Source organism: Xenopus tropicalis, chromosome 7 (assembly GCF_000004195.4).
Source record: "Xenopus tropicalis strain Nigerian chromosome 7, UCB_Xtro_10.0, whole genome shotgun sequence".
In the NCBI taxonomy this organism is placed as follows: Eukaryota; Metazoa; Chordata; class Amphibia; order Anura; family Pipidae; genus Xenopus; species Xenopus tropicalis.
The window spans coordinates 120,522,358-120,540,029 of NC_030683.2; the positions used below are offsets into that span (position 1 = coordinate 120,522,358).

The 17,672-nt window shown below is 40.6% G+C and overlaps 1 protein-coding gene across 1 annotated transcript; it reads right to left on the reverse strand.

The window, feature by feature from the left end:
* Positions 1-6,833: 6,833 nt before the first annotated feature.
* LOC116412251 (mitogen-activated protein kinase kinase kinase kinase 4-like) lies at positions 6,834-13,193 on the reverse strand. The gene is made up of 10 exons (XM_031906032.1): positions 13,117-13,193; positions 12,611-12,661; positions 12,385-12,510; positions 11,376-11,486; positions 11,145-11,235; positions 10,635-10,765; positions 9,822-9,876; positions 8,950-9,028; positions 8,134-8,285; positions 6,834-7,874 (listed from the first exon to the last, which is right to left on the reverse strand). Exons 4-10 carry the CDS (start codon positions 11,478-11,480, stop codon positions 7,858-7,860), a joined length of 630 nt encoding a protein of 209 aa, XP_031761892.1. The 5' UTR covers positions 11,481-11,486; positions 12,385-12,510; positions 12,611-12,661; positions 13,117-13,193; the 3' UTR covers positions 6,834-7,857.
* Positions 13,194-17,672: the final 4,479 nt, after the last annotated feature.

Here is a 17,672-nt window from a genome sequence, read left to right on the forward strand (position 1 = left end):
GTGGAGCCACTAACATTCAATTGGGTTTATCTCACTGATTTCAAAATGGCTGCCATTCTGAGGCGTTTAATGCCAGTGTCCCTACATTTTTCCCAATTGGTCACTGGGGGACTAAGGTTAACGTTTAAAGAAAGTGGGTGGCATTACAAACAGCCAATCAGATTGCGCACCTTTGTTGGTTTAAACATTCTCAGGCTATTTACACCAGGGTTCCCAATCTTGTACAGTTTGTCACCGGGTGATTAATATTCAAAATTAGAAAAAGTGGGCGTAGCCAGCAACAGCTAATCAGATTTCACCAGTTGGTCATTGGTTTAAAAGTAAGCTGTTTTATTAATCACAGGGTCCCCTAACTGAGTTAGTCACTGGGCAACTGTGGTTCAAGATTAGAAAAAGTGGGTGGAGCTACCAACAGCCAGTCAACAACAGCCATTAAATATCATTGGTTAAAATTTTAAATGCTGATATTCTCATACTATTTATCAATTTATGCCACGGTCCCCAGAATTTTCACAGTTGATCACTGGGGGACTGGAGTTCAAAAACAGAAAAAGTGGGTGGGGCCACTAACAGATCAGATTTCTACAACTGAGTTTCATTGATTTACTTTTAACCTACTGCCATTCTTTAAATAGAGTCGTTGACTTTCCAAGGGAAAATTCTCACAATGCTACCAGGGTTAGCAAACTTGTTACACTAGGACACTGGGGAACTGCAATTAAAGTTTAGAAAAAGTGTACAGAGCCACCAATGGCCAATCAGATTTCACCCAATGACTTTTATTTTTTAGTGGTTTATGAGATATTAGCAGTTTTAGACTTTTTATACTGCTGGGTAGGCTGCAGCTCAACAGCTTATTGCAGGACTGCCCTAGGGGGCAGATTTATGATTGCTTGAGCCTTAACTCACACAGGGTTTCCGTTATGGTTGCTCGAGCCCAATTGGCCAATCATAGGTCTGTCCCTAACTGCCAATGTATATTCTATGCACCTCCTGTATGCAGTTAAGCAAATACTTCATTTGATAAGAAAATTTCTTAACTTTCGGATCATACCACAATATTTTTGTACAAGCACGACGCAAGTTTGCGCAAAATGAACGCACATCAGAAATTTTTGTATTTAATGCGAATAGCCGCAAATCGTACTCGTAATTCACACTTCAATGAATCGGCCCCTATATGTGGGTCTTTTCTATGGTTCTCATGGGTGACATGACTAAAGACTTCTAGTCTTTTGAGATTTAAAAAAAAAAAGAAACACAATGCTTTGCCCCTCCCCTTCAGGATCCTTGGGCCACTGGGCATGAAAAAGATTCATGTGACAAATTCGTTTCGCAGACTTTTACCGAGTTCCGAGTTAGAAGTCACTGAGGGGTTCTGTGCCCATATAAAGGCACAAGGCTGCAGGCTGAGTTATACAGGGAACTCTGAGTATCACTCATGTATTATAAGGGATAGTGTACCCCCTACTGTAAATGATAAGGATATTAGCAGTCACTGAGGGGTTCTGTGCCCATATAAAGGCACAAGGCTGCAGGCTGAGTTATACAGGGAACTCTGAGTATCACTCGTGTATTATAAGGGATAATGTACCCCCTACTGTAAATGATAAGGATATTAGCAGTCACTGAGGGGTTCTGTGCCCATATAAAGGCACAAGGCTGCAGGCTGAGTTATACAGGGAACTCTGAGTATCACTAATGTATTATAAGGGATAATGTACCCCCTACTGTAAATGATAAGTATATTAGCAGTCACTGAGGGGTTCTGTGCCCATATAAAGGCACAAGGCTGCAGGCTGAGTTATACAGGGAACTCTGAGTATCACTCATGTATTATAAGGGATAATGTACCCCCTACTGTAATTGATAAGGATATTAGCAGTCACTGAGGGGTTCTGTGCCCATATAAAGGCACAAGGCTGCAGGCTGAGTTATACAGGGAACTCTGAGTATCACTCATGTATTATAAGGGATAATGTACCCCCTACTGTAAATGATAAGGATATTAGCAGTCACTGAGGGGTTCTGTGACTAAATAAAGGCACAAGGCTGCAGGCTGAGTTATACAGGGAACTCTGAGTATCACTCATGTATTATAAGGGATAATGTACCCCCTACTGTAAATGATAAGGATATTAGCAGTCACTGAGGGGTTCTGTGCCCATATAAAGGCACAAGGCTGCAGGCTGAGTTATACAGGGAACTCTGAGTATCACTAATGTATTATAAGGGATAATGTACCCCCTACTGTAAATGATAAGTATATTAGCAGTCACTGAGGGGTTCTGTGCCCATATAAAGGCACAAGGCTGCAGGCTGAGTTATACAGGGAACTCTGAGTATCACTCATGTATTATAAGGGATAATGTACCCCCTACTGTAAATGATAAGGATATTAGCAGTCACTGAGGGGTTCTGTGACTAAATAAAGGCACAAGGCTGCAGGCTGAGTTATACAGGGAACTCTGAGTATCACTCATGTATTATAAGGGATAATGTACCCCCTACTGTAAATGATAAGGATATTAGCAGTCACTGAGGGGTTCTGTGCCCATATAAAGGCACAGGGCTGCAGGCTGAGTTATACAGGGAACTCTGAGTATCACTCATGTATTATAAGGGATACTGTACCCCCTACTGTAAATGATAAGGATATTAGCAGTCACTGAGGGGTTCTGTGCCCATATAAAGGCACAAGGCTGCAGGCTGAGTTATAAAGGGAACTCTGAGTATCACTCATGTATTATAAGGGATAATGTACCCCCTACTGTAAATGATAAGGATATTAGCAGTCACTGAGGGGTTCTGTGCCCATATAAAGGCACAAGGCTGCAGGCTGAGTTATACAGGGAACTCTGAGTATCACTCGTGTATTATAAGGGATAATGTACCCCCTACTGTAAATGATAAGGATATTAGCAGTCACTGAGGGGCTCTGTGCCCATATAAAGGCACAAGGCTGCAGGCTGAGTTATACAGGGAACTCTGAGTATCACTCATGTATTATAAGGGATAATGTACCCCCTACTGTAAATGATAAGGATATTAGCAGTCACTGAGGGGTTCTGTGCCCATATAAAGGCACAAGGCTGCAGGCTGAGTTATACAGGGAACTCTGAGTATCACTCATGTATTATAAGGGATAATGTACCCCCTACTGTAAATGATAAGGATATTAGCAGTCACTGAGGGGTTCTGTGACTAAATAAAGGCAAAAGGCTGCAGGCTGAGTTATACAGGGAACTCTGAGCATCACTCATGTATTATAAGGGATAATGTACCCCCTACTGTAAATGATAAGGATATTAGCAGTCACTGAGGGGTTCTGTGACTAAATAAAGGCACAAGGCTGCAGGCTGAGTTATACAGGGAACTCTGAGTATCACTCATGTATTATAAGGGATAATGTACCCCCTTCTGTAAATGATAAGGATATTAGCAGTCACTGAGGGGTTCTGTGCCCATATAAAGGCACAGGGCTGCAGGCTGAGTTATACAGGGAACTCTGAGTATCACTCGTGTATTATAAGGGATAATGTACCCCCTACTGTAAATGATAAGGATATTAGCTGTCACTGAGGGGTTCTGTGCCCATATAAAGGCACAAGGCTGCAGGCTGAGTTATACAGGGAACTCTGAGTATCACTCATGTATTATAAGGGATAATGTACCCCCCTACTGTAAATGATAAGGATATTAGCAGTCACTGAGGGGTTCTGTGCCCATAAAAAGGCACAAGGCTGCAGGCTGAGTTATACAGGGAACTCTGAGTATCACTCATGTGTTATAAGGGATAATGTACCCCCCTACTGTAAATGATAAGGATATTAGCAGTCACTGAGGGGTTCTGTGCCCATAAAAAGGCACAAGGCTGCAGGCTGAGTTATACAGGGAACTCTGAGTATCACTCATGTGTTATAAGGGATAATGTACCCCCCTACTGTAAATGATAAGGATATTAGCAGTCACTGAGGGGTTCTGTGCCCATATAAAGGCACAAGGCTACAGGCTGAGTTATACAGGGAACTCTGAGTATCACTCATGTGTTATAAGGGATAATGTACCCCCCCTACTGTAAATGATAAGGATATTATAACACAGCAAAGAAAACGAAAAAAGAAATAGTGTGCTTCATCACCCACTAGTCAATTCAAACCTTAGCATACACATGGTGTTTACCACCTAAATGATCAAAATCACAGACAAAAGAATTGTTTTGTGCTTATGCCAACTCTTAAAATTTACCTTTTATTTCATATATTTAAAATTAAGTCAATAAATACGTTCAAAAACCACTAGTCCACCATGGATCCTAGTGGGAAGGAGTTCATTACCGAAAATTAGTATGTACACAAGGGAATAGTCATCAGGGTAATAGATAGCGTATAGTTATTAAAGCACAATTCGTTCCTACATAGGTACCCTGGTTCCCTTTAAGAAAGGTGGAAAGCAGAGAAGAGTGGGGGAAGGAGAGAGGTTAGATCAAGAGGGACAGACAGACAGAGCACACTACTATATTTTTAGGGGTACCACACTATACCCTCATTACCAAAATGGACGAAATCCGTGTAAATACTCTGTCACTGTATATAATTTCTATATTGGGTTGTGCTGCATACTACATGGAGGATATGGCAATATATCCGGATTCGTTATTTACAAGGGTGCCTACTTTCAATAAATCAATATGTCACCTTTGACCGCCTACACCGTTGCGCTTATTGCCTCTAATACACGTTATGTGCGGTCCCAGCTAACTTACAGCGACCGTACTGCAGGGTCCATAGCCACACCTACCCACTTCCTGCTACAGTATGTGCAGTAACCGAGCGTTCCCTTTCATTACGGGACAACCGCTCTTGTACTTTGCACCCCCAAGCTGTTAAAAGAACAGTCCTCCCCCAGACCTAGAAGCGGCTTGTTACTGCCGCATGCCTCACGATAATCTTAAATTACTTAAATAGGTCAGTTAGGGTAGGACTGGCCAGAAGGGATGACTTTGACGTAGTTGGCCAGCTTGAAGTATATTGCAATGTACGGACAAACAATCCCTCTTTTTGAGGTGGGGAGGGAAGGCATTTCTTAGTAGCGAAATGCCCTAGTGTCCAATTTCTACATATTGATAATGGGTGAGTGCAGAGGATTTTTTGCGGTTGTTTATATATATATATTTATTGTATTTATTTATTATAACACTTGCCCTCCCTGTGTGTAATTGTGTATATTGTAAGATTGTACAGCGCTGCGTACCCTTGTGGTGCTTTATAAATAAAGTTATACATACATACATACATGTCCCTATGGCAACTCATACGGCAGTAAATCTCATTGGCCTGGCTGATAAGGCAGGCGGGGCCAGAGAGGTGAGATATGATACTTGGGTAAGTCACATGACCCAGACATGGGCCAGAGCAAACCAAGGAATCTGTGCCCAGGGCCCCTAAGAGATTTCCTGCCTATGTGTGTGCCCTGTAATCTGGGATTTACTGAAGTCTGACAGGCTTGGAACAACAGCTTCTAAGTTATTTTAAAAAGCATGAATTCATATTAATTACTCAACATATCAAAGAAAAAAAATCACTCCTAGTAAGTACATCTGCCAATATTGTAAGCTTTATTTATTTTTAAACTTTCATTTGTCCTGTAACCCTTTCACTGCCAGCTGATTTGGTCAAAGTGGAACCAAATCGCCAGACAGTTTTTGAATATTTTGCACTCTTTCACTTTAGGGGCTTTTCCTAGAGGGGACTTTTAGTCTACCCAGGAAAACAATATTTGGATCTTCTAGGTTTAGGTCTTCATAGGAATCATTACGGAAAAACCCATGGGGTTTTCTATCTTCGTAGGTAACACCACTGAAAGTCTCCCTTCTGGATTGCGGTATCACCTGTAAATATCCATTAGCTGCAGTCTTCTTCTCTTCTTCTGACCTTTGATTCTGAGCAGTCTAATGTCTCCCCTTCTCCCTCCACCCTGATAGACTTGTCCTTCTCTGAAACCCTCAAGCAAAATATTCCTATATCTAACCTGCCTAACTACTAGTTGATCCAGAGGAAGGCAAAAAACCCCATCTGAAGCCTCTCTAATTTGCCGCAGAGGGGAAAAAATTCCTTCCTGACTCCAAGATGGCAATCGGACCAGTCCCTGGATCAACTTGTACTAAGAGCTATCTCCCATAGGAATTATTACAGAAAACCCTAAAGAATTTTCTATCTTCTTAGGTCACACCACTGAAAGTCTCCATTCTGCATTGTGGTATCACCTGTAAATATCCATTAGCTGCAGTTTTCTTCTTCTCTTCTTCTGACCTTTGATTCTGAGCAGTCTAATGTCTCCCCTTCTCCCTCCACCCTGATAGACTTGTCCTTCTCTGAAACCCTCAAGCAAAATATTCTTATCAGTCTGATGTTCCTCTCCCATTTTCCCCTGATGTAGTTGTCCTTTCTAGACAGCCATAAGAAGGATTTTCTTTTATCAAGGTCCTTATCTTCGTAGCAGTCTGATGCTCAACCTCCCATCCCTCCCAGATATACTTGTCCATTACTGTAAAGATGTGCCTGCTTGGACCTTTTCCTAGTTAACAAAAGCTCAGAGAAAACCTTTGCTCTCTACTGTCTTATACCTCCAGATGTCTGAGTAGGTTTGGATCTTCTAGGTTAAGATCTTAGTAAGTAACATAGTAAGCTGGGTTGAAAAAAGACATACGTCCATCACGTTCAACCATAATGCCTATATCTAACCTGCCTAACTACTAGTTGATCCAGAGGAAGGCAAAAAACCCCATCTGAAGCCTCTCTAATTTGCCGCAGAGGGGAAAAAATTCCTTCCTGACTCCAAGATGGCAATCGGACCAGTCCCTGGATCAACTTGTACTAAGAGCTATCTCCCATAGGAATTATTACAGAAAACCCTAAAGGATTTTCTATCTTCTTAGGTCACACCACTGAAAGTCTCCATTCTGGATTGTGGTATCACCTGTAAATATCCATTAGCTGCAGTTTTCTTCTTCTCTTCTTCTGACCTTTGATTCTGAGCAGTCTAATGTCTCCCCTTCTCCCTCCACCCTGATATACTTGTCCTTCTCTGAAATCCTTCAGTTTGATGTTCCTCCCCATCCTCCCCTGATGTAGTTGTCAGTTGTCCTTTCTAGACAGCCTTAAGAAGGATTTTCCTTCAAGGCCCTTATCTTCGTAGCAGTCTGATGCTCAACCTCCCATCCCTCCCAGATTTACTTTACTTGTTGAGATGTGCATCCATAGCTTTTTCAGGCTTCAGGCTCATCTTGCTGCCTGCTCTAGCTTTTGGCCTGGCTACATACTTTGACTGCTGCCTGCTTGGACCTTTTCCTAGTTGACAAAAGCTCAGATAAAACCCCTGTCTTTTTCTTCCAGATGCCCGAGTAGGTTTGGATCTTCATCTTGGGCTTCTTGAAGCTTGAAATTAGCCTATCGCTCATCATTTGCACAGCAAGCTAATTTCTGCTATGGGGAAAAAAGAAGTCTCAGTATTGGAATATGGCTAGAATGAGTATGAAGAATTGCATGTAAAGGAAGAGTTAAACATTAGCTCACCTTTTGGATTATATCTTTAAAAGCTGAAAATTACAGTAGAACTTTATATATTGGCATCGAGAGTGCTTGTACGCTTGTACAAACCTGTCCGTGTGGGATCGTTCTATTACATTTCCACTGGACGAGTCTCGACTACCTCTCTTTGTGTGTTCGTTTTTATTGTCTTCTTCACATTTCTTCATCATCTTGCGACAAATGAAATACTGTATAGCTGTAGGGGGGGGACTTACCTGAAAGCTTAAAGGTGGTGATAAAAGCTTTTCTTCCCTCTCTTGCCAGGATTTTATTCTTGTCCTGAAACTAAAGGATACTCACATTTATTACCTTATAGTAAATTACACCACAGCAGTTACCAAAAGCAACCATCAGTAATTCTATCAGTCTTTTAAAAGGTTAGAGACTAAAAACAATGGTATGATGGAGTGCTATTCTATATTCTGCCTTTAGACTAACACTGTAACCAAAATGGCAGTTTTTTAGGTGGAATCTGTAAATGTTGATACAATTTTATATTATTGTTAACCCCAAAATAATAAAAAAAACTATCATTAATTCTTACCTTCATTCAAACATTGTATAAAGGCCAGTCTAGCCTCATTTTCATTGGGCTGGTTTGTAATAAATTGGTGCCGAAGTAGAACTTTAGCGCCGGGCCTTTCCTGATCTGCTTTGGTCAAGCAAAGCTTGAGGAAATCACGAATGTCGGTAGACCTTGAAAGAAAAAACAGATATAATTAAACTACAATGTCTGCAATAACAACAGACACACATTATATGGGATAATATAAAAATAAATGTGAATTAGTATATAAGAAATATACAGTTATACAGGCACTGTACACTCCCAATGAGATAATGCACAGTTAATTGGCTTTATCACCATAATACTCTTTAATAAAAATGCATTCTTATACCCAATAATGAATATTAAAGTGCAATGCATGTAGAGTGGCCAGAGAGACTAGAACTATAGATGCCACTTTGGATAAAATGAATTACTTTTTGTGTTTGTTGTCATAGTGCTGTGTTGCTATGTTGCGCTAATGAACCTTTATAAAGAAGTGTTATTTAAATCAATATAAATTATACTGTAGGATTTTGTTGACCTTTCAAGGGTTCCACAGTATAATGTGAGCTTGGAGTACAGGATTCAGATGGGTAAGGGGGTAAGGGGTTAGATGCATTAATCTAAGGCACAACAGTTTTTGTGCACCCAAGCATTATATTCTCTTAAAAAGCCATAACCATAAAACACTATTAGGCAAATAATTAGAATTCTTTGTTGAATATTTTGCATTTGTTTGTGTTAATATCTGGAACTATATTACATTTGTAGTAAAAATGCACAGGGAGACCATTTAGCAAAATGACTTACCAGCGCTTGGATTTCAGCTCTGGTGGATCCCCTCTGAAGATGTTAATCTTGGCACGTTCTGCTGGCATATCTCTATTCGCTAAATGTATAATTAAAATTTTTTTAAAAGATCAGTTGGCAAACTACTGAATATAACCTTTTCCTATATTATATATACAGTATTTAGTGTACATGTTGGGGAAAGAGAGGTGATGTTCTATGATGAAGGCAAATATATTTGTAGTCATATGACCAACCACCTAGCTAGTCTGAGGCTCCAAAGTCATGTTATGCCCATACCCTTCTCTCACATATACATACAATAAAGGTGGCCATACATGGGCCTATTGTAGCCGCCGATATCGGTCCCTTACACGGATTCGGCAGCTTATCGGCCCTTGTAGGGGCAGCAACAAAGGGCCTGCCCGACCGATATCTGGCCTGAAATTGGCCAGATATCGATCAGGCAGGTTAAAAAATGAATTGGATCGGGGATTGCATTGGCTCGTTGATTGGCTCGTTCACTATAGGAGACACAAAACTATGTATTTTCATACTTATATCTGCTCTATGTGTATGCGCACAGGCCAACGGCAAGCCTGTCAGTTCAGGGAAACAGTGGTGAAAATGGGAGCTCAATGGCTCCCATAGAATATGGAGGTGCAGAGAAGCTGAGGCTGTGCCTTGTGTGCCATTAGCCTAACCTTTGGGGGTACTTGTTCCTTCAGGGGGTTAAGCAATGGCTCTGGGTGGGGGGTAAGCAAGACTACAATCCCCAACAGGTACATAATATAAAGGGGGTGGAAGTTAAACTTTTACATGCTTGTGTATACACATATATCCATTAACAATTATCCAAGGGATTCCCTATAAGTGAGTAGAGGTCTACTTACGTGGATCGCCTTGGGCCATTTCTATGATGGTTATCCCGAAGGACCAGATGTCACACTGGAAATATAAATAAAACGTAAAAAGTGATGTAAAGGCAACATAGGAAGAGGGTAAGGTTTATTAATCAATCACAGATACTGATGAGTCTAGCTCTTTGTTAAATATGTTTTTCCAGACTGCCATTCATGAGGGAAAGGAAAAATTTATTAGAACACTATAACCTTGTTTGCAAAAATGAAAAATGTTTATCCTGAACTTATATTACTGGGCAGCAAGGTCCTTATTATTCTAACATTTTGGCCATTCAATACCCAGTATATTATAGTATATTTAGATAGCTACAGCCCTTTAGTCAAGTGGTTTTAAGTAGGGTGCAATAATTTTCTGTGTATAATTAGTATCATTCTCTAAGTAGAACAGGTCTAAAAGGGTAAGGATTCACTCGGGAGTGCCAAATATTAGGCAAAAAGTCATGATTGGATTTACACTACTTACTAGGGGACATTAACATCATGGCTCTCCCCATTTACTTTTCTTTAAGAGATAGAAATCGATCTATCTATATATCTATCTCTCTATTTATCTATCTATCTATCTATCTATCTATCTATCTATCTATCTATCTATCTAGATGTCATAATGGATTAACCATTAAGTCTGGCTAATAAATAATAAAGGAAATGAAACACTGAAGGAAGCAGATGACATGCAGCCAGTGGAATAGAGAAAGGAATAATGGTTTGATAGTGGAAAGGATAGAGTTTATAAAAAGTCTAGAGTTTATAGAGTTTATAAAAACAGCCTTTAAAATATACCTTAACGGTGTATCCAATTTCAGGCAAATAAAGAGTGATGATCACTTCGGGTGCCATGTACCATGGGGTTCCTGAGTACTCACTGACTCTTTGGCCTGGGTAACGGATCTCTTTAGCCAATCCGAAGTCAACTGAAAGGAAACAATGCAATTTAGGTGCTATATTTACTGCTATTTTGCGGAACTCAAAGTTACCCATGATAATCTATACATAAAATATATATGTATTCCCATTCATAGACATACTTTGATATATATAAGTATCAATAGATGTGTGTAAAATAAATGGACCCAAACTCCCATTGAATATAATACAACTGAAAAAGATAATATAGCATAGCTCTGTGTCTGCAATAAAGGACTGTGTATCCATCTAAAAAAATGTCTCTGTGTATATAATGGTTTACATTGTACAGTGGAATAATGTAATATGTATAATGTAATGTAACACTCCCTATGTATTTAAGATTCTAGCTGTCTATTCTTGATTAAATAGTAAAAATTCACTTACTTATCTTGACCTCTGCCTGTTCAGTCAATACAATATTGGCCCCTTTGATGTCCGTGTGTATTACAAGGTTGTTATGAATGTAATCGAGGCCCTAAGGAGAGAAATAAAGATTAATAGCCTGTGATTTGTATCCTAAGGCAAAGTAAAACATTATCAGGTTATTTGTCTCTATTAAAAGACATTGATATAATTTTAAGATGCAAAATGCAAGTGGATTAAATCCCGATTTACCTTTAAAACCTCCCTGGAAATGTATTGAATAGAGCGCTCAGGGAGGCTCTGGTTCCTTGTGGAGCTGATTATGTCTGCCAGTGATCCTCCTCCACAGTATTCCATAGTACACTAGAATATAGAAAAACAGATTGGTGCAAATGTTTATCTTTCCATAAGTTACTATAATAAAACCAAAACAAAAACATGATGTATTTTGCATTAAATGTCCATTGAAATGAAATGCAGCTTAAAGACAGTACAGGTATGGGACCTGTTATCCAGAACGTTTGGGACCTGATGTTTTCCAGATAAGGGATCTTTCTGTAATTTAGATCTCCACACCTTAAAGGTGGCCATACACGCACCGTTTCGTACGATAATCGGTGCGTGTATGGCATGTCGGCGAGTCGACCGATATCGCAGGAAGCTGCCGATATCGGACGACTCGCCGATCGGACAAGTTTGAAAATTTTGATCGGGCGCCATAGAAGGCGCCTGACCAAAATTCTCCCTTCAGAGCTGAATCGGCAGAAGGAGGTAGAAATCCTATTGTTTCTACCTCCTTACCTGCCGATTCAGCCCTGAATGGTGTGTGGCGGATCTTACGATGTTTCGTGCGACCGATGGTCGTACGAAACATCGTCGGATCGCCACGTGTATGGCCACCTTAAGTCTACTAAAAATCATATAAATGTTAAAGAAACCCAAAAGGATTGTTTTGTCTTCAATAAGGATTAATTAACTCTTGGTTGGGATTAAGTACAGGTACTGTTTTATTATTATAGAGAAAAGGGAATCATTTTTAAAAATTAGAATTATTTGTTTATAATGGAGTCTATGGGAGATGGCCTTTACATAATTAAATCTGGATAATGGGTTTCCGGATAAGGGGTCCTATACCTGTATAAGCTTAGTTTCTCTATTTTCTTCTTTTATTTTTAAATCATATAAATATACAGAAATAAATATAAATATGTGCCATATATGCAGCAGGGACCTATAATTCAAATCAGGGGTATATACTTACCCACAGTTTGTTCTGAGGGCGCGTTTTATGGATCACGGCGTCGTAAAACGTCACGATGTTGTTGTGCTGATTAAGTCGTTCAAGGATACGGATCTCCTGTATCGCTTCATTATTATCAGTTTGACCCTAAATAATGAAAAATAGTAGTTTGCTCAGTTCACCGGAGACTGTTACTTTAAAAACAAACAATAGAATGTACAGTCAATATAGACAAACGGTACGTTACCTTTCTGATATCAACAACCTTCACTGCCACGGTGGTGTCTTTCAAGCGAGCCTGTAAAATACCGAAAACAATTTATTGTCATGTTACCAAATCTTTACAATAGATGAATTTATTCGAAAACGGTAAGAATCATAAGTTGAACTATAAGGAATACATAGGGAGGCTGATTGATTACAATTGGGGGTTCTGTGTTCTTGGGAAACTACATTCTCAGGCATTAATTGTTTTAATGTGTTTTTTTATTTTAGGAATAGTTGCTCTACATCAGTGGTTCTCAACCTTCCTAATGCCACGACTGTTTAATATAGTTCCTCATGTTGTGGTGACTCCCAACCATAAAATTATCCCTAAGATTATCGGAAATATGTGTTTTCCGATGGTCTTAGGCGACCCCTGTGAAAGTGTCGTTCGACCCCCAAAGGGGTCCCGACCCACAGGTTGAGAACCGCTGCTCTACATGGTAAAGACCCAGGATAACAATGAGAGAGAGTGAGGAAAACACTTACCTTGAAGACTTTTCCAAATGCGCCCTTGCCAATCTGCTCAATGTCGGCAAATCTTGTAGCTGGATCCTAATAGAAAACAAAATATAAGTGAGAGATTTTTCATATAACCATTAAAAATACAGTAACGTGTGTAACGTCATTAGCAGAGTGCAACCGTGAGTGGGGCTCAAAGGAAACGTTGGGTCTAATTTATGTTTTATTTATACTTGTTAATAAAAGATAAGAATGAACCAAAGACAAAACCCACCCTATTGTCATAAGCTCGTCCCATTATTCAGAAGATATTTACTTTACTATGAGTTTATTATTGATTAAGCCCCCGAGTTCCCAACTATAAGGCATAGAAAGATACTAATTAAAACATTCTAGTGGGTGCAATAAGGCTTCCATCCCCTTATTTTATTTTTTAATTATTGTGCTCCAAATACTGCACAATAAATCAGTATCTGAAATCTAAATATCCTTATCATATATGTTGCTGATATTTGATGTTTGATACGTACGTATATGACTACCGGAATTGATGGTAGTTCACGGTTCTAAAAAGACAAAAATATAAATATATAATTAGTATTTTTTTGCATAGGACAGAGATTTTAGCACTTATGGGTCTCATTTCCTATATCCCATTTACTAGGGTAACCGGTATTCCTACAATGGACAGTTATAATGTAATAGTTAAATGAGGGCATTTTTCATTTAATTTGTAGATAATGAATCCCATAATAAGGCTTATTGTTCTGGCAGGGAAGGGCCACTAACAGCATAAACAAAACTACATGGTGACTATCAGTGGGTGAGTAACGGCCCAGAATCCCGTGCTCTATAACATAACAAAACATAAAAAAAATGGTTTCCCACCAGGACCCTCTTTTTAAACTTTCACCCCAAGAAATATCCCTAAAGAAAAATAATGACATATGTCCATGAATAACTTACATTCTGATCTTCTTTTGGACACTGCTTTTTGCCTGTATCTTCCTTTACTTTGAGAGCTACTTTGGCCTCAGCCTAAAGAAATCAGAGACAAAGAGGTTAGAACACTACTATGAGTTATGGATATGAATATATTCCCCCATTGTTTGGTGCCCAAATAACCCTCAAGCCCCTACTGTAATTAAAGGGGTAGAAACCAATATGATGTTTGCTTTTAAACAGGGGGCCATTATAACGCAACCTGCAGATGCTATTGGTTATTAGACATGTAGCAAATCTATTTTTTTTTCCATAACCGCCATGGAGAACTGGAATCTATATAAGGGACTGGTATGTCTCTTAATCAAAAATAGTAATGAGGGAATGTTTTCGCTAGGCATGGATTCACTGCAAAATTCTGCATTAAAGTCACATCAAAAAAGTTGTGCAGAAGCTACATTTCCCTCCAAACTTTTGTGCCAAGTGGCATTGCTCCCACCCAGCATGTCTGAGGAATCAGGCACAAGTGTCCCTATTGACCCTGGCAGGGTCGGACTGGACACCGGGAAAAATCCCTACCTTGCCCCCGGCAACGGTGTTCCTCCCCTGATAAGTTAAACTTAATCGCGCTCAGGGGAGGATGTCGGGCGGGGACACCTGTGGGGGGGTTGAGGAGGATCAGCGGAGGCCCTTGTGGGGGACACGGCCGGCGGGGCCACTTGCAGGGCCCCTGGGGTGGGCCCTGCACCCCCCAATCCGACCCTGAACCCTGGCACAAACGGCACCCCTAATAGAGAGGTAATTCCAAGTTTCCCAACTTAGTGCAGAAGCCTAAAGAATCACATGCAAACATCATATGAACAGCAACTGCAGGAAATGACAATACTGTAGGTACAAATCCACTAACTGCTGGCTATGGGCAAAATGGGCAAAATTTGGGAAATGGGCAAAAAACACTGCATTGTTGGAAAAATAGCATCCAAAATGCACTTTGCACTTGTGGTCATAAATGAGGCGACACCTTATAACATTATACATACAAGCCTGCATGTACAGGAATGCAATTTGGACCTGTTCTAATGCCACTAAATTACCCACTAACCCCAACAACGAGGCTGGGAATACTGCCGCCCCCTATTCCCTAACTGTGGGATGTGCCAGCATGGGTTTAGGGAGCCGAGGAGGTTTCAATTAAAACTTTATAGTTTGTTTATATTGTGGCCGAGTTATAGAAATGACATTGAGCAATAGGTGAGATGTTTAGGGGCAGGTTTATCTTATTATTATTATTTAGGAAGGCTCCAGTAGGGATAAATCTGCCCCTAATGTCTCTCCCCTAGAATGATTATTAAGGCTCAAGTGGAAAACTGGCTAAGGTAAAACTGAAATATACATTTGTTTGAATTGCTTACAATAGCATTCTGTAGATGTCCTGCAATCTTCGGATTGCCAGTGTCCTTGTTGTCTAAATGTGATTTCTCATCACTTCCCTAAATGTACAGATAAAAGCAGTTTAAGATACAGACAGAACAACATATGGCAGGCAAGGACAGGAAAGTCCTGAATTTATTGGGAAACAGCAAGAAGGAAATAATAAAGGGAAAATAAAATAGAAATAGCAATCGCCTTGACTGCTTTACCTTGGAAAGACGACTTTGTTGTTTCACGTCGTTTTCGCAAGTTACAAATTCGTTAGATGTCTGAAAAAAATGAAGGTTTAAACAAATCAAGATCTAAACTGTTTACCCGTGAATAATAGAACATATTATAAATCCCAATAGTGTTAAAGTGAAGGAGAAATAAGCTTAATTTTTAAATAGCAATGATTATTGTCTCTTAGTTTCTCTAGTTATGATCTAGTGCCCTACAGGAAATAGCATCGCTGTATAATAAGGCTAACAGGGGGCACCAACACGCAATCAGGCACCCCATCTCTACCCATCTCCCATCATTCACCCACCCATGCACCCCATCTCTAGCCATCTCCCATCATTCACCCACCCATGCACCCCATCTCTAGCCATCTCCCATCATTCACCCACCCATGCACCCCATCTCTAGCCATTTCCCATCATTCACCCACCCATGCACTCCATCTCTAGCCATCTCCCATCATTCACCCACCCATGCAACCCATCTCTAGCCATCTCCCATCATTCACCCACCCATGCACCCCATCTCTAGCCATTTCCCATCATTCACCCACCCATGCACTCCATCTCTAGCCATCTCCCATCATTCACCCACCCATGCAACCCATCTCTAGCCATCTCCCATCATTCACCCACCCATGCACCCCATCTCTAGCCATCTCCCATCATTCACCCACCCATGCACCCCATCTCTAGCCATCTCCCATCATTCACCCACCCATGCACTCCATCTCTAGCCATCTCCCATCATTCATCCACCCATGCAACCCATCTCTAGCCATCTCCCATCATGCACCCACCCATGCACCCCATCTCTAGCCATCTCCCATCATGCACCCACCCATGCACCCCATCTCTACCCATCTCCCATCATTCACCCACCCATGCACCCCATCTCTAGCCATCTCCCATCATGCACCCACCCATGCACCCCATCTCTACCCATCTCCCATCATTCACCCACCCATGCACCCCATCTCTACCCATCTCCCATCATTCACCCACCCATGCACCCCATCTCTACCCATCTCCCATCATTCACCCACCCATGCACCCCATCTCTAGCCATCTCCCATCATGCACCCACCCATGCACCCCATCTCTAGCCATCTCCCATCATTCACCCACCCATGCACCCCATCTCTAGCCATCTCCCATCATGCACCCACCCATGCACCCCATCTCTACCCATCTCCCATCATTCACCCACCCATGCACCCCATCTCTAGCCATCTCCCATCATGCACCCACCCATGCACCCCATCTCTAGCCATCTCCCATCATTCACCCACCCATGCACCACAACCACAAAGTGACTTATGCACAAAGAACTTGATCTAGCTTCTCATTTAGTCTGAAATGTTTATATCAGGGTTTATTCTACTTACATCATCGTTGATTAAATCTTGCTCGAGACTTGGTTGCTAAAGAGGAAAAACAAGTGTTAATTTTTTGTACAAAGAAACCTGAGGCATGCTGCTATTGTTATATATTTATTTCATATATTTATACATATATATATATATATATATATACGTAAACTAAATAATGTGCAAATGGAGTTGATTTGGGCAAGAAAATGCAATGCTCTGTTTGGTGCATAACGGGCAAATCGTTTATCTTACCTTCTTTCTGCGGGTGCATAGTCGAAGCAAACATCTCAAGCACTGATGGAATCGTTTAAAAGCCATTTTGGTCTAGATGTTATAAACTATTTGGAAATAAACAAAAACAATTAATTAGTATCCATTAATCTGTTATCTTTAAACCCCTAAATCTACATTATTATACGGAGTAACGGGCGTCGCTGTGACGGGCGTCTCCTCTCCCGTCGTGTTGCGCACTTTATGTTAAAAAAAAATCACATGACGATGTATCTTTAAAAAAATATAATAGAAGCCGCTAATTAACAGCCTGTAGGAGAACTGACTCCTGCTATATTATATAGGGAGTCAGATCCATTAACCAGAACCACTGTTGTTTAACTAA

Bases quoted from the DNA above. Each gene is read 5' to 3' on its own strand.
- LOC116412251 (XM_031906032.1), bottom strand. From the start codon at position 11,480: ATGGAATACTGTGGAGGAGGATCACTGGCAGACATAATCAGCTCCACA. The intron at 10,766-11,144 runs GTAAGTGAATTT...GTTTCCTTTCAG, and splicing joins ACAGGCAGAGGTCAAGATAA to TTGACTTCGGATTGGCTAAA. The intron at 9,029-9,821 runs GTAAGTAGACCT...TTATACATTTAG, and splicing joins AATGGCCCAAGGCGATCCAC to CGAATAGAGATATGCCAGCA.